Source organism: Scleropages formosus, chromosome 11, assembly GCF_900964775.1.
Source record: "Scleropages formosus chromosome 11, fSclFor1.1, whole genome shotgun sequence".
Classification (NCBI taxonomy): Eukaryota; Metazoa; Chordata; class Actinopteri; order Osteoglossiformes; family Osteoglossidae; genus Scleropages; species Scleropages formosus.
The window spans coordinates 20,962,866-20,979,550 of NC_041816.1; the positions used below are offsets into that span (position 1 = coordinate 20,962,866).

Genomic DNA, 16,685 nt, shown 5'->3' on the forward strand with positions numbered 1-16,685 from the left:
GAAAAAAAGGACCTAGTCCAAAAAAAAAAAAAAAAAAAAAGTTGTTTACATTAATATTTCCAGGTAAAATGTTTAGGAAAGAGCAGCATGAGGGTTCCCCACAGTCCCTGAGCTGTGCACTTGGATGCAGGCTCTGCACATTTCTGTCTGTCTGCATTCTCCCATGTTCATGTGGGTGAGATCCTGGAGCACTGGTTTCTTCCCACAGCTGGAAAATGTGTGTTTGGGTGAACTGGTGACTCTGAATTCAATATAGTGTGTAATAGTGTAGGTGGATTAGTGTGACTTCCCCTTGATGGGGTGACTCTGATCCAATGGTGTACAGTGCAATTGTACATGAGGACAAATTGTTAACAATAAAGAATGAATGTATGAAAGGCTACAGACAAAGAAAGACAATTCTGTGACAATCTGTTGCTATACAGAAATAAGCAGTTAACCATTAACATTATGCTACAAGCAATAAACAGCTCGAGCCTAATGCTATCTGCGCAAAGTGATGGTACTTGGTATAACTTCTCTGTTGAAAGAAGGAAAACATTTAAAGTTAAGAAATATTTAATAATGTTAGTTCAACTAGGACACAGAACTGTTCACCTAAATAAAAACTGACAGTTTTTATTGCTGAACAAAAATCGGAAAAACTATGTACATAAGTTAAAAACACAAAGACGAGAAATCACATTAAAAATACAAAAAATTAAAAATCAGTCCAACACCAATACAGATCTATTCACAATCCCCCCCCCCCCCCATCCAGAGCACATTATATGTAGATCTAGAAATGACAATCGGATAGTTAGAATGGGCAGAAGGACCAAGGCAATCAAAGTCTTCTGGTGACTTTCTTGAAAAGCTGTGTGGTTTTCAGAAAGCTGGATTTTGGCTTCTGAACTCCAACAAGGTTGAGGTTCCCTTCCGAAACGCTCCGCATCACCTTTCGTCCCGGACCGTTGTCTTCTACCCCTACAAAGGCAGTATTGAGATTTAAAAAAGAAAAAGAAAAAGGGAAATAAAAACGTGAGGGGTAATTCCTGGTAGCCACTACTTTTACCATATTACTTTAAGAGTGTTTCACAAAAAAGTGTTGACTTGTTTGCTGTAAGAATAGTAAAACATGACAGAACAATAAAATGGCATTTTCTTGTAGAAGGCAGCCAACTGCTACCTTCTTGAAGACATTGCTTAAACAACATGTACAGGATGAAAGAATATGAAAAAATACTATTATCAATTTAACATTTTATAAATTGTAACATTTTTCTCACCACTGATCTCAACCTGATCTGTCCCAACATGCTACCAAGAAAACTACTACTCCACTCAGCTGCTCCTCCACTTCACAAAGGACACAAAATTTAAAGCCCATTGGTTCCCGATGCTGTGGAATGTCCCTCAGAACAGCTGAATCCCTTACAGCTTTCAAGAAGGGTCTCATTTCACTCACCAAAACTCATCTCACCTCCCACTTCCTCCCGAACTCCTCCAACTAAGTTTTTTTTATCTACCCATTTTCCTATTTGAATAGCACTTCAGCAGGTACCTACTGGAATGTGTGCACTATGACAATGCCAGCACTGAATAAACAAACTGTGGTTCAATGTTTGTATATATATGCACGTAAGCCCTCTGAAAATGTAAATACACAAAGCATAAAATAAGTCTATGATGTGACACAATAACCTTGTGCATGGTACATGAATAACCAAAGAACTGACGTCCAAAACCACAGTTCACCTAAGACGCACACATGCATTCCGAGGCATGCGCACAAAAGCTGTAGCTTGGTATTTAAACGTTTTCGGAACTACTAACATCACTGCTGACAGGTGTTAGCTAAACTCCTGAAGGAAATTACTATATTTGCAGGAAATGTAAAAGGACAACAAGGGTGTAAATCCCTGCCGTAAAAAAAGAAAAAACCCTGCAAAGTTCATATACCTAGCCATCAGAAGCATGTACAGCATATACTTTTTGTTGACAAACTCAATGTTAGTGTCGCACAAGCAGTGTGACACAGGTTCACAATGTGAGTTTTACGACAGATTCCAAAGTCACATTTAGTGAACAGTAGCTGAATACTGCTTTCACTATTTTTTTGGACAGCAAAACTGGCACAATGGAAAAAAGGGCATAAATGTTTACAAGATCAAAATTTTGAACATGTAAAAAGCTCACAATTTTTCCGAAATATAATACTTTATTTTTAATAGTGTGGTTTAGTAGTTTCGGTTGTGTACAACAATTTCAATTAGCATATTTTAAATGATTTTATATATCTTCACACCTGGAAACTTTTCTCATCTTAAAAATGAGAAATATTTTTGTGTGATATTGCAGTCTGTTTGGAAAGAAAGCCTCCAAAACTCACCTTTGAATCGAGGTACCCGCATGGGCTTACTGGCTGCGGAGAAGTCCTGCTTCATGCGTTTAGGAGCGGCTAGGCCCTGGGAACACTCCTTAAGGGGCTCTTTGCCGTTTCCATTACCACTAAAAAAACAAAGGGCACCAAAAAAAAAAAAAAAAAAAAACAATAGATATATATTGTCTTCAAAATGAGTCTAATGGGAATAAAATTGAACTGTTACTTGCAAAGCTAAAATGAATAGTTATCAGTGTAACTATTGTAATTGTAACATTGTAACTATAGTAGTATTAGTAAAAATGACAAAGTACTAGATTGTTAAAACTTGATTGCTGAAGGGTTGGGTAGAGAAAAAAAAACCCACTATGCTACTAATATTTTGTTAAATTTGATAATTTAAAAATTTACTATCAGCATAAGATACTTAGCCTTACTAGATATCCTAGTATCCTACTGTAGTTACCCTACTACACTTACTAAGATAGATACCCTTACGAGATACTAAGAGAAGATACTTACCCTCCGAGTTTTCGTTTGCGTTGAGCGGCAGAAGTCATAGCCATGTATGAAGGCTTTGCACGTTTGAGATCCATCAGGACTGGTATCTCTAACCTATGGAGTTAAGAAAAATAAGAAATACTAACTCTTAGGAACCTTTGCTTCCAATCAAAATCCCCTCAGTCAAACCAAATGAGTGAAACATACTCTGCGCAAACGTTAATGCAAAAAGTAAACGTTCCACGTCCTTGCCATATGCTTAAAACATTCTGTAAATTTGAAGGGGAAAAATAATATTCAGAAGAAATAGAGCAAATAACTAGGAGGCACAGCGCACATTTAAACAAGCAACAGGCAGGCAGACAGAAACAAGCAAATGTGTTTAACAATAGTGAATTTAACATTTCAAACTTTATTTTCAATACACTACATTTCCAATAGTCCTATGACTGTAAGAAGCAAAGTCAAAGGGATTGAAAACAAATGTATAAATCATAGGTGAGGAAGGACTAATCAGGGATAATGCGCATGCACTTATTCCAGCAAGCTTTGATTTAGTTTGACTAATCCAAATTGCATGTAGCAGCTCTACTGTTGAGGTGCTAAGCCCACTAATGTGATGAAAGGGTATGAAGTCAGCACTGACACACACACACACACACACACACACACACACACACACACACAAATATACGTGCTCTTCAAGCACCTTCTGTAGGGTTTGTTTGATCCGTGCCCTCCAACAGCTTGGTGGCTACTGGTCCCAGGGGATACGATGATAGTAGCATTACTACTAGGTTTTTCACTGTCGGGAAGGTCAAACGTGACATTGGGGTCATCAGCAGCGGCATGCAGGTCTGCGTCATGCTGGGTGCCGCCCTCAGGGGTGTACTGCAGCGGGAACATGCCCTCTTGACTCAGGGCTTCCTGGAAGCTGTGTCCGGAGACAGACGGAGCCACACTGGTAGCGCTCTCATGTTGGGGGGACACAGCTAACCTCCTCCTTGTGGGCTTCTTGATGTGGACTTCCTGTGCCACGGACTGAGCATTCTCTTTATCTCCAATCCCGGAATACTCTTAATTGGAGAAAAGGGGACATCAACACAGGACTATGAGAAGACATACAGGAGAAAAAACATTTTACTGAGCTGCAGAGGGAAACAATATCACAATAAACAGATTCTAATGTGTTCTGACGTGTTTTCTGGTAAATCAATTCAGTCCTCTGTATGCAACTTTTACTAGGGCGCCTTGTTATCCCATCCCGAGCTGAATTGCAGCCATTATTAACAGAGAATCAGAGAGGAGGGAAGAAAGCTCTTAAACACTAACTCTCAGCAGAGGAATAACTGGACATTTTTCATACATTTCATTGTTTTTTTTGTAACTATGTTTTCCGATCCAGTAGCTACATTTGATTTGAGCTCCAACTGCAAATTATGCAGTCATTTTGCAAGCAGTTATTGATGATGACAAATTTTAGTAGCAATAAATCAAATTTTCAACTAAAAAAAAAAAAAAAGCTATTTCCAAACAGTGCTTTAACATGATGTATCGTCACCTAAGCCAACGACACCACTGGTATTTCTCAGTCTGCCTGCTGCCGTTTGAACAAATAAGTAAATATTGAAAAATGAATGCTGCTCTTTAGAATCAATATGAGGCAGCGTTGATGAGGCGTCCCATGCAATCTCTATCACTTATCTCTTGTTTTGTGAGGTTTGACTTTAAAGCAATTTAGAGATGTGATGTAAAACTGAAAAATGCACGTTGTGCTTGTAGGGGATATTAACTGCCTGCAGCAACTCTCAATTATTGCAGTAAAATACACCAAGTGAAATAATATCACTGTGAAATTTAGGGTAAAATCATAATCTTTGGTTTAATCTTTTATCAAGTATGAGTCGCTGGCCTACAAGAAACCATGCCAGCATGCAATTTATGTTTTATATTTACAATTCCTCAGGGACCCAGTGTTGATAACTGCTTATTCCAAGGCAAGGTCACAGTGGTCTGCAACCTATCCCATAGGTTAGCATAGCGAGCCAGGCTAAGGTGGGCACATGCTGAACACAAGACCGATCCATAAGTGTATTTATAATTCCGTTGCATTCATTCTAATCAGACCGATTTCAGATGGCCAATTATTACTGGAGAAAAACTGCAATATCCCTTACACCGTACCACGTAATTGTGGTAATGTTTAGCTCACATAACGGCCTAGAAAATCATTTAGGACTTCAGTGAATTTGTAGACTATGTAGAGACTGAGCGAATTTTCTGGAAATAATGGGAAACAGAAAGCAGCTGTAATGCTCAGAATGGCAACACAGACTCTGGAGAAAAAGGAAAAAAAAAAAAGTAAAGGAGTTATAGACACTAGAGTAGAGTTTGCTACAGTCCAGGCCAACTGACCTTTCATAGCAGCGATTGCTGATCTGAAAATCGATCAACGATCTGCATTAGAGAACACGGACAAGCAACATCCAACCTGGCATCCGATGAGCATTATAACCCGAACGGATCTGAAAGACGCAACGCGTTGCTCCGGAGAAGCGGATGCTCATCTTCAGCAGCCCGACGTTAACCTGAGAGACAACAGGAGCCACACCCTACACAAAACTAGTAAACGCCATTAGGACGTCTTTCGCTGAAGTTTTAAACAGACGCCTCAAAGACAGCGGACGCAAAAACACGGTGAAACGTCAAAGCATTCCATAGGATGTGGAAGTCCACACAAGAAATTATTTAATGTTACGTGAGTGTGTATGTCTAAAAATAAAGTGCGCGACAAAGCAGCAATGAGTCATCGCAGACACTCCCGCTGCAGTAGGAGGGAAGACTGCAGAGGCTACAGCAGCTCCGTCACAGCTGTTTTACCCAGCCCACCAATGCCTTACAATATTCTTTGGAATGGGCTCCACATTTCCCACTTTACATCATTATGAAAATGAGCAGTTCCTCCAATACAGAGCACAAATACTGCACCCATCTAGAACCTTGCTCTCACAGCAAAGAATGGTGGGAAATGCAAAAGAAACTGAAATAAAACTGAAGCTGCTCTACGAAACTATTCCAAAAGACGACACTTTGCACAAATCTGTGACGCTTTTTAATGAGAAATTTCAGCTAATTCCTGAAAGATTTAATACATCACGCAGACCTGTATTATTTAGTCCTCACTGCATAAGCTTTTTTTTTTTTTTTTTTTTTTTAGTTCAAATGTATACACAATTATACATATCAAAAGTTGTGTTGGAGAACAGTTTGGGTCATGCACTACTGGTTTTGGAATAACATTTATCATTTGTCTCTTATTTTAGGTAACAATTTAATTAAGGTTAATAAAGATTCAAATACTCTTTGGTGCCAAGATATTTTAATAATCGTAGTTCATTTTGATGTATCATCACAAATATCAATATTTGAATGAGGACCACGTAACATCTCATTTCTAATTTTACTCTACATATTCAATACTCAACATTCCTGAGAAGCAGGGTGAAATTAGACAAGCAACTGACACAGAGGTTGTATAACGCCATCTGCCACCTTTCATACATTTTAGTAACTTAAGTGCACATTGCATAAGTTTTCATAGTGGCACAATGTATATCATATGGTACTCATAAAAAAGCCTTGCAGAAAATGTTCACTAAATTGCAGGACAAGTTATATTAGCTCAAGACGCCGTAACTGGACAGCTGCAAGTGTGAGATCAGATAAAAATAGATAAATATTGAAAATCAGCTATGAATATTTCCATTTTCTACTCAACTGCCACAACTTTCAGCTATGTCGAAATATTTATGAGTACTGAAAGTTAAAAATATTCTCTATAAGGTAGTTTAGCACCGCAAGCTGTCCTGGAATTTTAGCAAAAATATTAATACTGTGAACAATGTTTTCCTGTGTGAAAAACAACAACATTAACAATTTAATATTTTATTTCAGATGTACTTCGATATTGTTTACCACATTTACAGGTAGCTGCGCTGTACAATGTCACGTATTACTGCTTGCAATCAGTTTTGCATGACTTACAGTATATGTATAAATAACATCTAGAGTGGTGCTTCTGTCACTCTATATAGCTGAACACAGAATGCACAAGGGGTCCTTAGTGCCACAGTTTAGAACCACTTAGCAGCAGATGGTACATGTCCTCTTACGCCAATCTTTAAGAGAAAGGAAAAAAGTGTAAAATATTAAACGCAAGAGAACAGTTTTAAGTTTCATAGTTTTTAAGGCTTCCCCCTCAATCTAAAAACTGGTTTCAACTAATGTGTGTGTCACCAGGGCAAACCTGCCAAAGTCGAGATTAAGTAATATTTCATGAAAAATGGAATGAAACACTAGTGCAGAAAGCTGAATAGAGTATTCACCAACTTGAGTCACTGCTTACACGGTTGACGTAGTGTCAAAAAAGACACCGACGAATGGCAGATCTTCTAGAGGGGGATTTGACCAAACAATAAATGGCACCACATTCTTTCAATCACATTTTTTTGGTGGCATATTAATACATGTATGAGGTGCTATTTTTGTAGTTCATTCTGAATTAAAAATGGGTTCCTCGGGTGATGTCAATGCAGATGTCTCAGTCAAATAAGCGCGCCTATTAGAGCCGGAGTGGGGTTGCTCGCAGGCTCCCGCAGTGGACGCGTGACTCACACAGACGGGCCATGAAAGGCATTGTGCCAGCCTGCCTTCCACGTCATAACTTGCTGAAAAGGTTACATGGAGTCCCGGGACAGAGAGCACACACCTCATCTACACTAAACCACATAGAAACTACTTGAACAAAACCTTACCCAAGTTTTTTTTTTTAAAGAAACAAAAGCTTTCTGTAATAATAGAACAGTATTCTTATTATTATATCCAAGTAGGGTTTGATGGTGGTCATGTGTGGACGCCATTTTTAGGCACTGGATGGAGACATATTTCAAGCAGTTTATCAACACTTTTTCCATAACAAAGCCAACATCTGTATACTGTATACATCCTACCTGTCTTCAGAATAGAGCGCTGTATGAAAGTACATTGTATTGTTCCTGCTGTGCCACTGTGCTGCATAATTACCTTCTGTACCAAAATATAACTTTCTATTTTAAAGCAATACATCAATATGTAAACAATTATTAGGCATCAGGTATCAGCAGGTATCAATTATTAGTACTGTATTCAATATACAAGCTTCCCTTCTATGTCCAGCAAAATTTGTTCCTGAAAATATGCTCTTAATAATGTTCATTTAAAAAACCTAACATTAATTTAAAAAGAAAAAAAAAATAAAATAAAATGCATTTCTAAACCAAAAAAAGTTCACAACTTTTCCCACCCAACCTGCAAAATTCCTGCCCTATATTTCAAAAACTGAGAAAATATAATTAAAATCCAAGCCAGTCATATAGAGGCAATTCTAATAAAGTAATTACTGTAATCACTTGCTCGTAACCCTCTCTGCTGAGCTCCTCATAAAGTATCATTTGCAACAAAATCAACAGTAAATCAAATCACACGTACAAAGTAATTCACCTCACTACACCCTTTGAAGAAAATTTGTTCATGCAATTTACAACTTCAAGTTTAAACCAATAGGTAAGGCTTTCATTTGTCTTATGTACTGCTCAACATCTTTTTGCACTTTAAAACTATTTTGCTTTAGGGCTCACCACTATGACAGATGATGGTTTTAAAGTAACAAGCTTTCAGGGAGATGCTTGGAAGCAGGTACACTCTGAGACAGCAGAAACGCCATGCCACACAATGAGGGGGAAGGAGGATGCTCAACTTGTACCATATTCAAAGTCACCGAAACTTGTGTTATGAATTGAAATTTTTCGTGCGTAAAAGTGTTTCTCAGGAGTGCGAGCTAACAGCTTGTTATGCAAATTTTAGGGCACCATGTGCTTGTAAGTACACATACAAAATGACCTGAATAACACCTTAAAAATCAGTGCTGCAGTCAATGGATTAATATTAGAAATACACACACACACACACACACACACACACACACTTTCAGAACCGCTTGTCCCATACGGGGTTGCGGGGAACCGGAGCCTACCCGGTAACAAAGGGCGTAAGGCCGGAGGGGGAGGGGACACACCCAGGACGGGACGCCACTCCGTCGCAAGGCATCCCAAGCGGGACTCGAACCCCAGACCCACCGCAAAGCAGGACTGCGGTCCAACCCACTGTAATACAAAATGTACACATGCTGACCTAATTCAACCAATCATGCATGAAACTTTCGGGTGGATCCTCCAGATCATAAAGATTTGGTTTAGAGCAATTAAACTCTTCTGGTATCATTTAGTGCAACTTCTTTAAACCACTGAAATTAAACTTAAGCTAACCTGAAAATCAAGTATTTGTTCAATGCCTGGCCTTTAAGTGCACAAAACCAGAAGAGATACACAAAAATGTGAAAGCTGAGCTTTTACATTTTTAAATATCCTACATTCGAAAATTATTTTGATCAGACGATCTTACAACTGTGTACTAGCATCATCAGTTACTCTTCTTACATTACTGAGCAAATCTTGTACATTAAGGGAGAAAGCAATGGCTAACCCTGTGTGGTTATACAAAACATGTCCACTGAAAAAGTTATTTTGAAGTGTGCTGTCTGATACACCTTTAAACACATGTCCTTTATACCGGTAACCTACATATTACATTTACTCATTTAGCTGACACTTTTCTCCAAAGCAACTTACAATGTTAAGGTTACAATTATTCACCCACTTATACAGCTAGGTAATTTTACTGGAGCAATTCAGGGTAAGTACATTGCTCAAGAATACTACAGCCAGAAGTGAGGCTTGAACCTGCAACCTTTGAGTCCAAAGGCAGTTGTTCTAACCACTACGCCACCAGCTGTCCCAATCAGAATTTGTTTTACCATAACACCGCAGTAATAACTGAGTGTTATTACTCAACTTTAAAAAAAATAAAAAAAAATAAAAATCCCAACAAACCAGAAGTGGACCATCTACAGATATATGGACAATTGAAAACCCCAAAAACAAATGTGCTGTGAAGACTGGTGGTGACTTCATTTCAGTACTTCATTACAGAAAAGCTGTGTAAAAATGTGGGCAGGGAAACTCAAGGTTGCCATGTGATGCTAAGGCAACGCTGATGTGAGCGGAGCCAAATGTGTACGCCGATGGTATATTTAGCCACGCCCCCTTAGGCTTTTGCAGCGAAGAGTTTCTCGGTGCACTTCCAAGATCATGACCCTGGCTTATAACCTTCAAAAGCATCCAGCTCCGGGGTATTTCATCGCCATGCTTAGAAAGAGACAGATTGGAACAGTACTTGTAATGGCAGAAAAGCATCTCCAGGAAAGGTCCCCATATAGGGAGCAATTTGCCGAAAGGTGCACAGCCCAGAGACCGTTGGCAGCACCCTGGGGCTGTTACTAAAGTAGTCTGGGCTGCTTGGAGAAATACACATTTTCACGTTGTCTCTTAGACGGTATTTTTAGATAACACCTGAAAAATATTAAGTGCAATAGAAAAAAGCTGCAGTTCATTGTATCATAGTCTCTAACTACTCGTGTTTATTTGCCAAAAAACTAGTCTGATAAATGCTTAAATTTCATATATTTAAACATTTGATAAATGTTTTAATTTAAATTTCATTTACCTGACCCTAGTACATCAGCTTAATGGAACTTTTAAAATAAAGGAATAAATATCTGAAAGGGTATAACCATTACTGTTAAATTTTTGAATATGTGACTAATCTAGAAAAAGTCCACTTTGGCTTCTATAATGCTACGAAAAAAAATACAAAAAACCCCCCAGCTCTTTACCTGCTGGATTAGGATATTGTGTCGCAAGCAAATAACGTAGCAATGTACCATCAAATTATCTATACTTTCTGAATGAGGACACATCTGCTGTATTCTGGGAGGTAACGGGCAACAAGATAAAACATGCCTTTTTCTTCATGACAAATGTACATTTCAGACACATCTGAGACCAGCATCTCTGTAAAGATCATTCAGTGCAAGGTTTAACAAAACCACTGACTATATATATATATATATATATATATATATATCTATCTGCAACTAGTCAATTTGACAAAAGGCTTTAAAGTGAAAAGAAAATCGTTTTACTGCATTTTAGTATCCACCACTAAAAGTACTGCAAATGAAAAATGTTGAATGACTGAATAAGCATTTGAACAAAAATTAAAATTTACTCAAATGACTAGTCTAATCAATTACTTTAAACATTTACTGAATGTATTTCTCAATTCAAAGTATGATAAACAATGCTTGCTGTCAGCTGGACTTGATGCCAGCATTAAACCACAAGATTTATTTGTAGAACAGCTGCTTATCAAATTCTTGACATCTTAGCAAAACATTTTATTACTTTTAATTTCAATAATACTGTGATCATTCCAGTTATTATAGCACAAAACAAAAATCATTCTTCCCACAATTAACTAAGCAAAAGACTGATTAATGAAAAGGTTTTAGTGCTTAAGTTTTGGGAAAAGGCAGAAAAATCATATTTTATTGGAGAAAATAAACCTCTAATAGCATTCTTACAGCAAATTACCTGATTTTTCCTTATTAAAAAAAGAATAGTGAGTTATTTGCTAAGGCACTTAAATAGACACAGTTCCTGAAAAGTAAATATGAGCACAGCTGAAACAAAAACTTGCAGAAAGAGGTAGTCTCCAGGACCACTGTCCAAATATTAGGGAGCAGTGCTGCAGATGAAGGCATCACTAGTTCATGTACTTGCCCAACTAGTCATTGTTAAATCTGACGAAACTGCTTCAGCAATGCTATGTCATTCAATTCCAAATTCAAACACAAATTGTGTGTCCAATAATAGCTATACTTTAAAAAACTAAAAATTTAAAAACAAAAATCAAGAAGCTGCTGTAGTTGAAAGTCCTCACCACAGATTGTGAAACTCTAAGGTGTCAGTAACCATGACAACACCACGCAGACAAACGTGTTGATTCAGAACAAAATCCATACATTTTGAAAAACGGGAAGATTTTTATTTATTTAATTTTTTTTCCCCCCCCTATTGAAATACATTAAACATCCTGGACAGTTTTCTTTCAGAGCAACTGGGCAGTAAGATGCATATAAAGATACAGGCAATACAACTACACTTTGCCTGATGATGATAACCATTTCTTTGCTACAAGATTAGGTATTTGGTTGAAGAGTTAATACTGAAAAGTATTATAAAAATTACGCATGCCCTCCAGTTACGTACACAAGAAAAAAAAAAATACAGGACATGACGACCCCTTTGCTAGATCTCAATCTACCACATAGAAATGCTAACAATACTGTAGCAACCATAGTTTACTGTACCTTTTCCTAATGGAACAGGATGATGAGTTCGGGACACTTTCTGCTTGGGTCTCTCAGTACCTGAGAAAAGGAGGCCAAGTGTTAGAACATACAGGCCTGGACCAGGGAAGGTGAGCACAACTGACATAGATTAAGAACTGGAAAGTACACACAGGGAGTTTAAACTGGGGAGGGGGGGGGGGGGGGGGGAGGCATGCAGATTACATGGCAAAAGCTCAGTGCCCACTCAGGGGAGAATAGTTTTTTTTTTTTTTATAAATAAAATAATAATAATAATAATAATAATCAATAAAAAAAAAAAACTACTTGAGTATGAGGGCAGGGGTAATAAATCACCAGAAGACTAGCATGGATGTGATACCATCAACAATGTAGGCCGAGACCAGATGTATTACATTTATTCATTTAGCTGATACTTTTCTCTAAAGCGACATACAATGTTAAGGTTACAATTATTTACCCACTTATATAACTGGGTAATTTTACTAGAGCAATTCAGGTTAAGTACCTTGCTCAAGGATACTACAGGTGGAGGTGAGGCTCGAACCTGCGACCTTTGGGTCCAAAGGCAATAACTAACTAACCACTACACCACCAGTTGCTGTATTACAATGCAACGTGTACAGTGGAGAAACCCCACGTTAATGGCGAGTCTGTACAGCAACTTATTGTGTCACTTTGTTTTGCTAGTAGACCAGTATAGGTCAGGTGGAGGTGGGCTGTACCACAATACCATCACTTACTGCATGGAGTGCTCTGATGGGAAACGAGGTGTGAGAAAGACAGGAGTGCTGCGAGCTGCTGGCTGGATGTGGAATCCTCATCCTGTGGCTGGTCAGCCCATGCCACGCCCCTCTCCCTCAGGACAAGCTGCTCCACAGCATGGTACTCGGAGTCATTCTGGGATGTGGCCAGGCCTGCCTTCTTGAGAGCCACGTACTGCTGGCGGAATGCTGGCAGCAGAGTTCCCACTATTCTGAGAGAAACAATGCATCTCTTCATCAGTGAGCTCAAGCTACAGCTACACTCTGCTCTGCTAAAACATGTCAATGAGGTTTATTAAATCTGAATTACGCTAAAATAAACACGGGTAAAGATTAGTTATGAAGGCCATGATTCTACATTTCCAAAGTCACTGGTTCTTTATTTGCCTATTGTACTTTCTTCTGTCATAAATGTTGCGGTTTCCTATTATTGAACGATGAAGACCAAACTTCCCAAATGCTGCAATTACTGTTTAGACAATTCTAATTATAAACATATAAAACATTCTCAATCTTCTTATACAGGCCATTTCTTCTTGAAAATACACACATTTTCACAGAAGTTCCACTCAATTAGACAGAGCTGTAAAAACAAGAGAAATCTGGAAGCACAGAGCAAGAGGTGAGACATAGCTTGACTGGGATCACCTGCATGCCAACTGATTCACTTACAGTCACATCCAGTGGGAAATTTAGATTCACTGATTCACCACAAATGAGCGTTTGGATTGGGGGGGTGGACTAGAGCACCCGGAGGAAACCCATGTGAACATGGGGAGAAAATGTAAAATCCACAAGACTGAGACTGATTTGAACTCACGTCTGAAAACTTTTCCCAGGAACCAAGAGGCACCAGAGCTACCCGCTGTGCCACCCTGCCTTTCTAAATTTCCTGGGAATATTTAACGTGGTCATAGTAATGACGCATCGAGTATTCCCTGTGTGCTGCTCTTATAATTAACCTCTTTAAAATATGAGGACGTAACTGTTCAGGTTGAACGGGAGAATTTATCACAATGAATATTAAACTTTTCCAGCCGCACAACAGGCCACAAAAAACTGGGTAAGAGAAGTAAAAGTCATGGACTTGTAACCTGAATTCATAGCAACTCAGATGCCTTGGCCCAGGCAAAAATTTGCACCTTGTAAATACTGTGAAGTGCTGTGACTCAAAGTGCAATCTAAACTAACAAATAACTGTTAGTAATCTCATACTTTTGAGTTTGCCTGTTCTCCTGATCCTGAAGATGGATAAGATGAGTGATATGGTCAATGTGCCGTTTAAGGTCGTCCACCTGCAGCTGCAGTTTGTGGCACTGCAAATCCTTCTGGAGAACCTGCAGAGGCAAAATGAAACAAAAACATCAGTTCCCCAGATACAATGAAACCACTCCGGCGAAGGGGCTGGGGGGTTGGGAAGGGGGAGAAAAAAAAAAAAAAAAAAAAAAACAACATTTTGAAAACAACAGAAAAGTATTTTGGTTCATGGAGGAAATTTCCAGAGTAACGCTCTGACACAAAGGCGCTAAGAACAGGGCTACCTAGTAAATTTGATAAGAGATGCACCACTGATCTATCCAAGTTCCTAGAAAAGCAAAAAGGAAGAGAGAGAGAGGGGGAGGAAAAAAAAAAAAAAAAAAAAAAAAAAAAAAAAAGACATAACTTCAGGTAAGTAACACTGAGAAACTAGCAGTCACTGATTCTTCCAGTCAAGTCTTTCAGAAGAAAAACTAAAATAAACACTGCTCTAATGAAGGAGGCAGCAGAAGCAAAAAAAAAACACAAGCTGGTTACCATGTGGATCAGCACGAATGAGCTCCGTTGACAAAGCTTTGGCCCAAATAAGGATGCCCAAGGCGCGCACACGCACACCGCTGTTCCTGAACTGGCTTCTGTTTGTCTTACCCTCACCTTGGGAGTTTGTCCCTCCTCACCCAACAGCTTCATCTCATTCTCTGCACGATGCAGCCAGCTTTCGTTTTCTTGGAAACGCCGCTCAACTTCCGACAGCCTCATCTTGATGTGCTGCTGGTGGCTCAGCAGCGAGGCCAACTTGCGCTCATGTTTGCAGGTTGCCTGATAACAGAAGGAACCATTTCTAGTACTCCTGAAGACCTGTTTTGGGAGTGGACGGCTAGCCAGTACGTACCACAGTTGACCTTATTCTTCAACCGAAACTTAACATATGATCAATACAAAGTGCTGCTCTTAAATGTCTGACAAGCACATACCTGCGAGTACGTTTTTAGACACAGAATTGCGCCAAGTCTCCAACCTTCAGCACCTTTATGCTGCTTACACACTGGCGATAAATTGCTGGGATTTTTCCACTGAGACACACAAGACCACAGCTGTTAATACAGGTGGTCCCCGATTTACGATGGGGTTACGTTCCCCAAAATGCATCAAGGTCGAAAATACATTTAATACACACCTCTGCGTGACAGACTGGGAGATGCGGAATGCTGCAGCTGCCCAGCATCACGAGAGAGTATCGCACCACATATCGTTTGCCCAAGAAAAAAAAAAAGAAACCTAAATTCAAAATTTGAAGTAAGGTTTCTACTAAATGTCTATCCCCAGCTCAACATCGTAAAGTCGAACCATCGTAAATTAGGGACCACCTGCATTTGGAAAGTTATGTCCCCTACTGGCATGGTTACACAGCGCAAAAAAATCATTACAGCTACTGTTTTCTTTATTAATATCACGATATCAAGAGGAGAGATGCTCTTTTCCATTTGACTGCTGACAGTTCTAATACCTAAAGCCCAGATGTGCCAGCGTACTCAGTGCAGTATTTGGGAAAGCTGGGTTCTTGGATGAGCCTCGAGCTTGAAATAACATTACATTTGAGTCTGTGCCACTCTGGACAAGCAGTGCTTTCTTTATGCCCAGTTAGAACACGCTGCAAGCCGTGCCCTCGTTCCTCACCTTCTCAGCCTTGTCCTCTGCACACAGCAGCTGGGCTTGCTGATGCCACTCTTCCCGGTACTGTCGCCGAAGCTCATTCTCCTTCAGTTGCCGCTCCAGGGCCAGGAAGTCCTGGCGGATCTGCGCCCGGCTGCTGAAGATGCTCTGCAGAGACTCCTCCATCCTAAGTGCATAATTGAAAAAGAATAAATAGTTAAAATAAATACCGTGAAAAATTAACTGGAATCATTTCAGGGCCTTTCACGTTTCGAGGCTTCACAGCACTTCAAGAAATGTCCGATAAAGTACACACCCTTGCCGATACAGTCTTTTGTTTGTTACTTATATGGCTGAAGAATGCGAGAAAAGTAGATGAAATGTAGGGGGGGAGGAATCAGTTTCTCAAATTCTAGTATTTTCAAACCGTTGGTTTATCATAACTTTGTTCTGTTCTCATATTATTTCTCTCTCAAATTTAATTGTATCAGGAGGAACTGTTACAGGCAGTTGATGTGGCTGCCACTTATACATAAAGCTCAAACCCACCATAAATTATCACTTTAACATTTAGCAAAAAGACTGCAAAGAATAGAACAGAGGAGGTGGCTATATAGTACTGCTGCAATATGGAATAAAACTGATTAACACATTAATACAGTAAATTAAATACAATAAACTAAATAATGAGATGCTTGATGAAATTAAGTTTATTGGTTGCAAATACTGAACCCTTCTTTTTTCTTTGCTTGAAAAATTTCTTCTACCTTTTCCCTAAAAG

The 16,685-nt window shown here is 39.1% G+C and overlaps 1 protein-coding gene across 2 annotated transcripts in view; it reads right to left on the minus strand.

Moving 5' to 3' along the window:
* Nucleotides 1–755: 755 nt before the first annotated feature.
* Nucleotides 756–16,685, minus strand: part of kif18a (kinesin family member 18A) — a 31,455-nt gene continuing 15,525 nt past the window's right edge. The window contains exons 10-18 of one of the 2 annotated variants that reach the window (XM_029256315.1): nt 15,929–16,091; nt 14,906–15,070; nt 14,210–14,331; nt 12,974–13,206; nt 12,231–12,290; nt 3,573–3,939; nt 2,885–2,977; nt 2,372–2,490; nt 756–966 (exon numbers count right to left, since the gene is read on the minus strand). In XM_029256315.1, the coding sequence (XP_029112148.1) occupies nt 827–966; nt 2,372–2,490; nt 2,885–2,977; nt 3,573–3,939; nt 12,231–12,290; nt 12,974–13,206; nt 14,210–14,331; nt 14,906–15,070; nt 15,929–16,091 (1,462 nt within the window). In that variant the 3' untranslated portion in view covers nt 756–826. Of the gene's footprint in view, nt 967–2,371; nt 2,491–2,884; nt 2,978–3,572; nt 3,940–12,230; nt 12,291–12,973; nt 13,207–14,209; nt 14,332–14,899; nt 15,071–15,928; nt 16,092–16,685 lie in introns of both variants that reach the window. The other variant, XM_029256314.1, reaches the window with a different exon arrangement.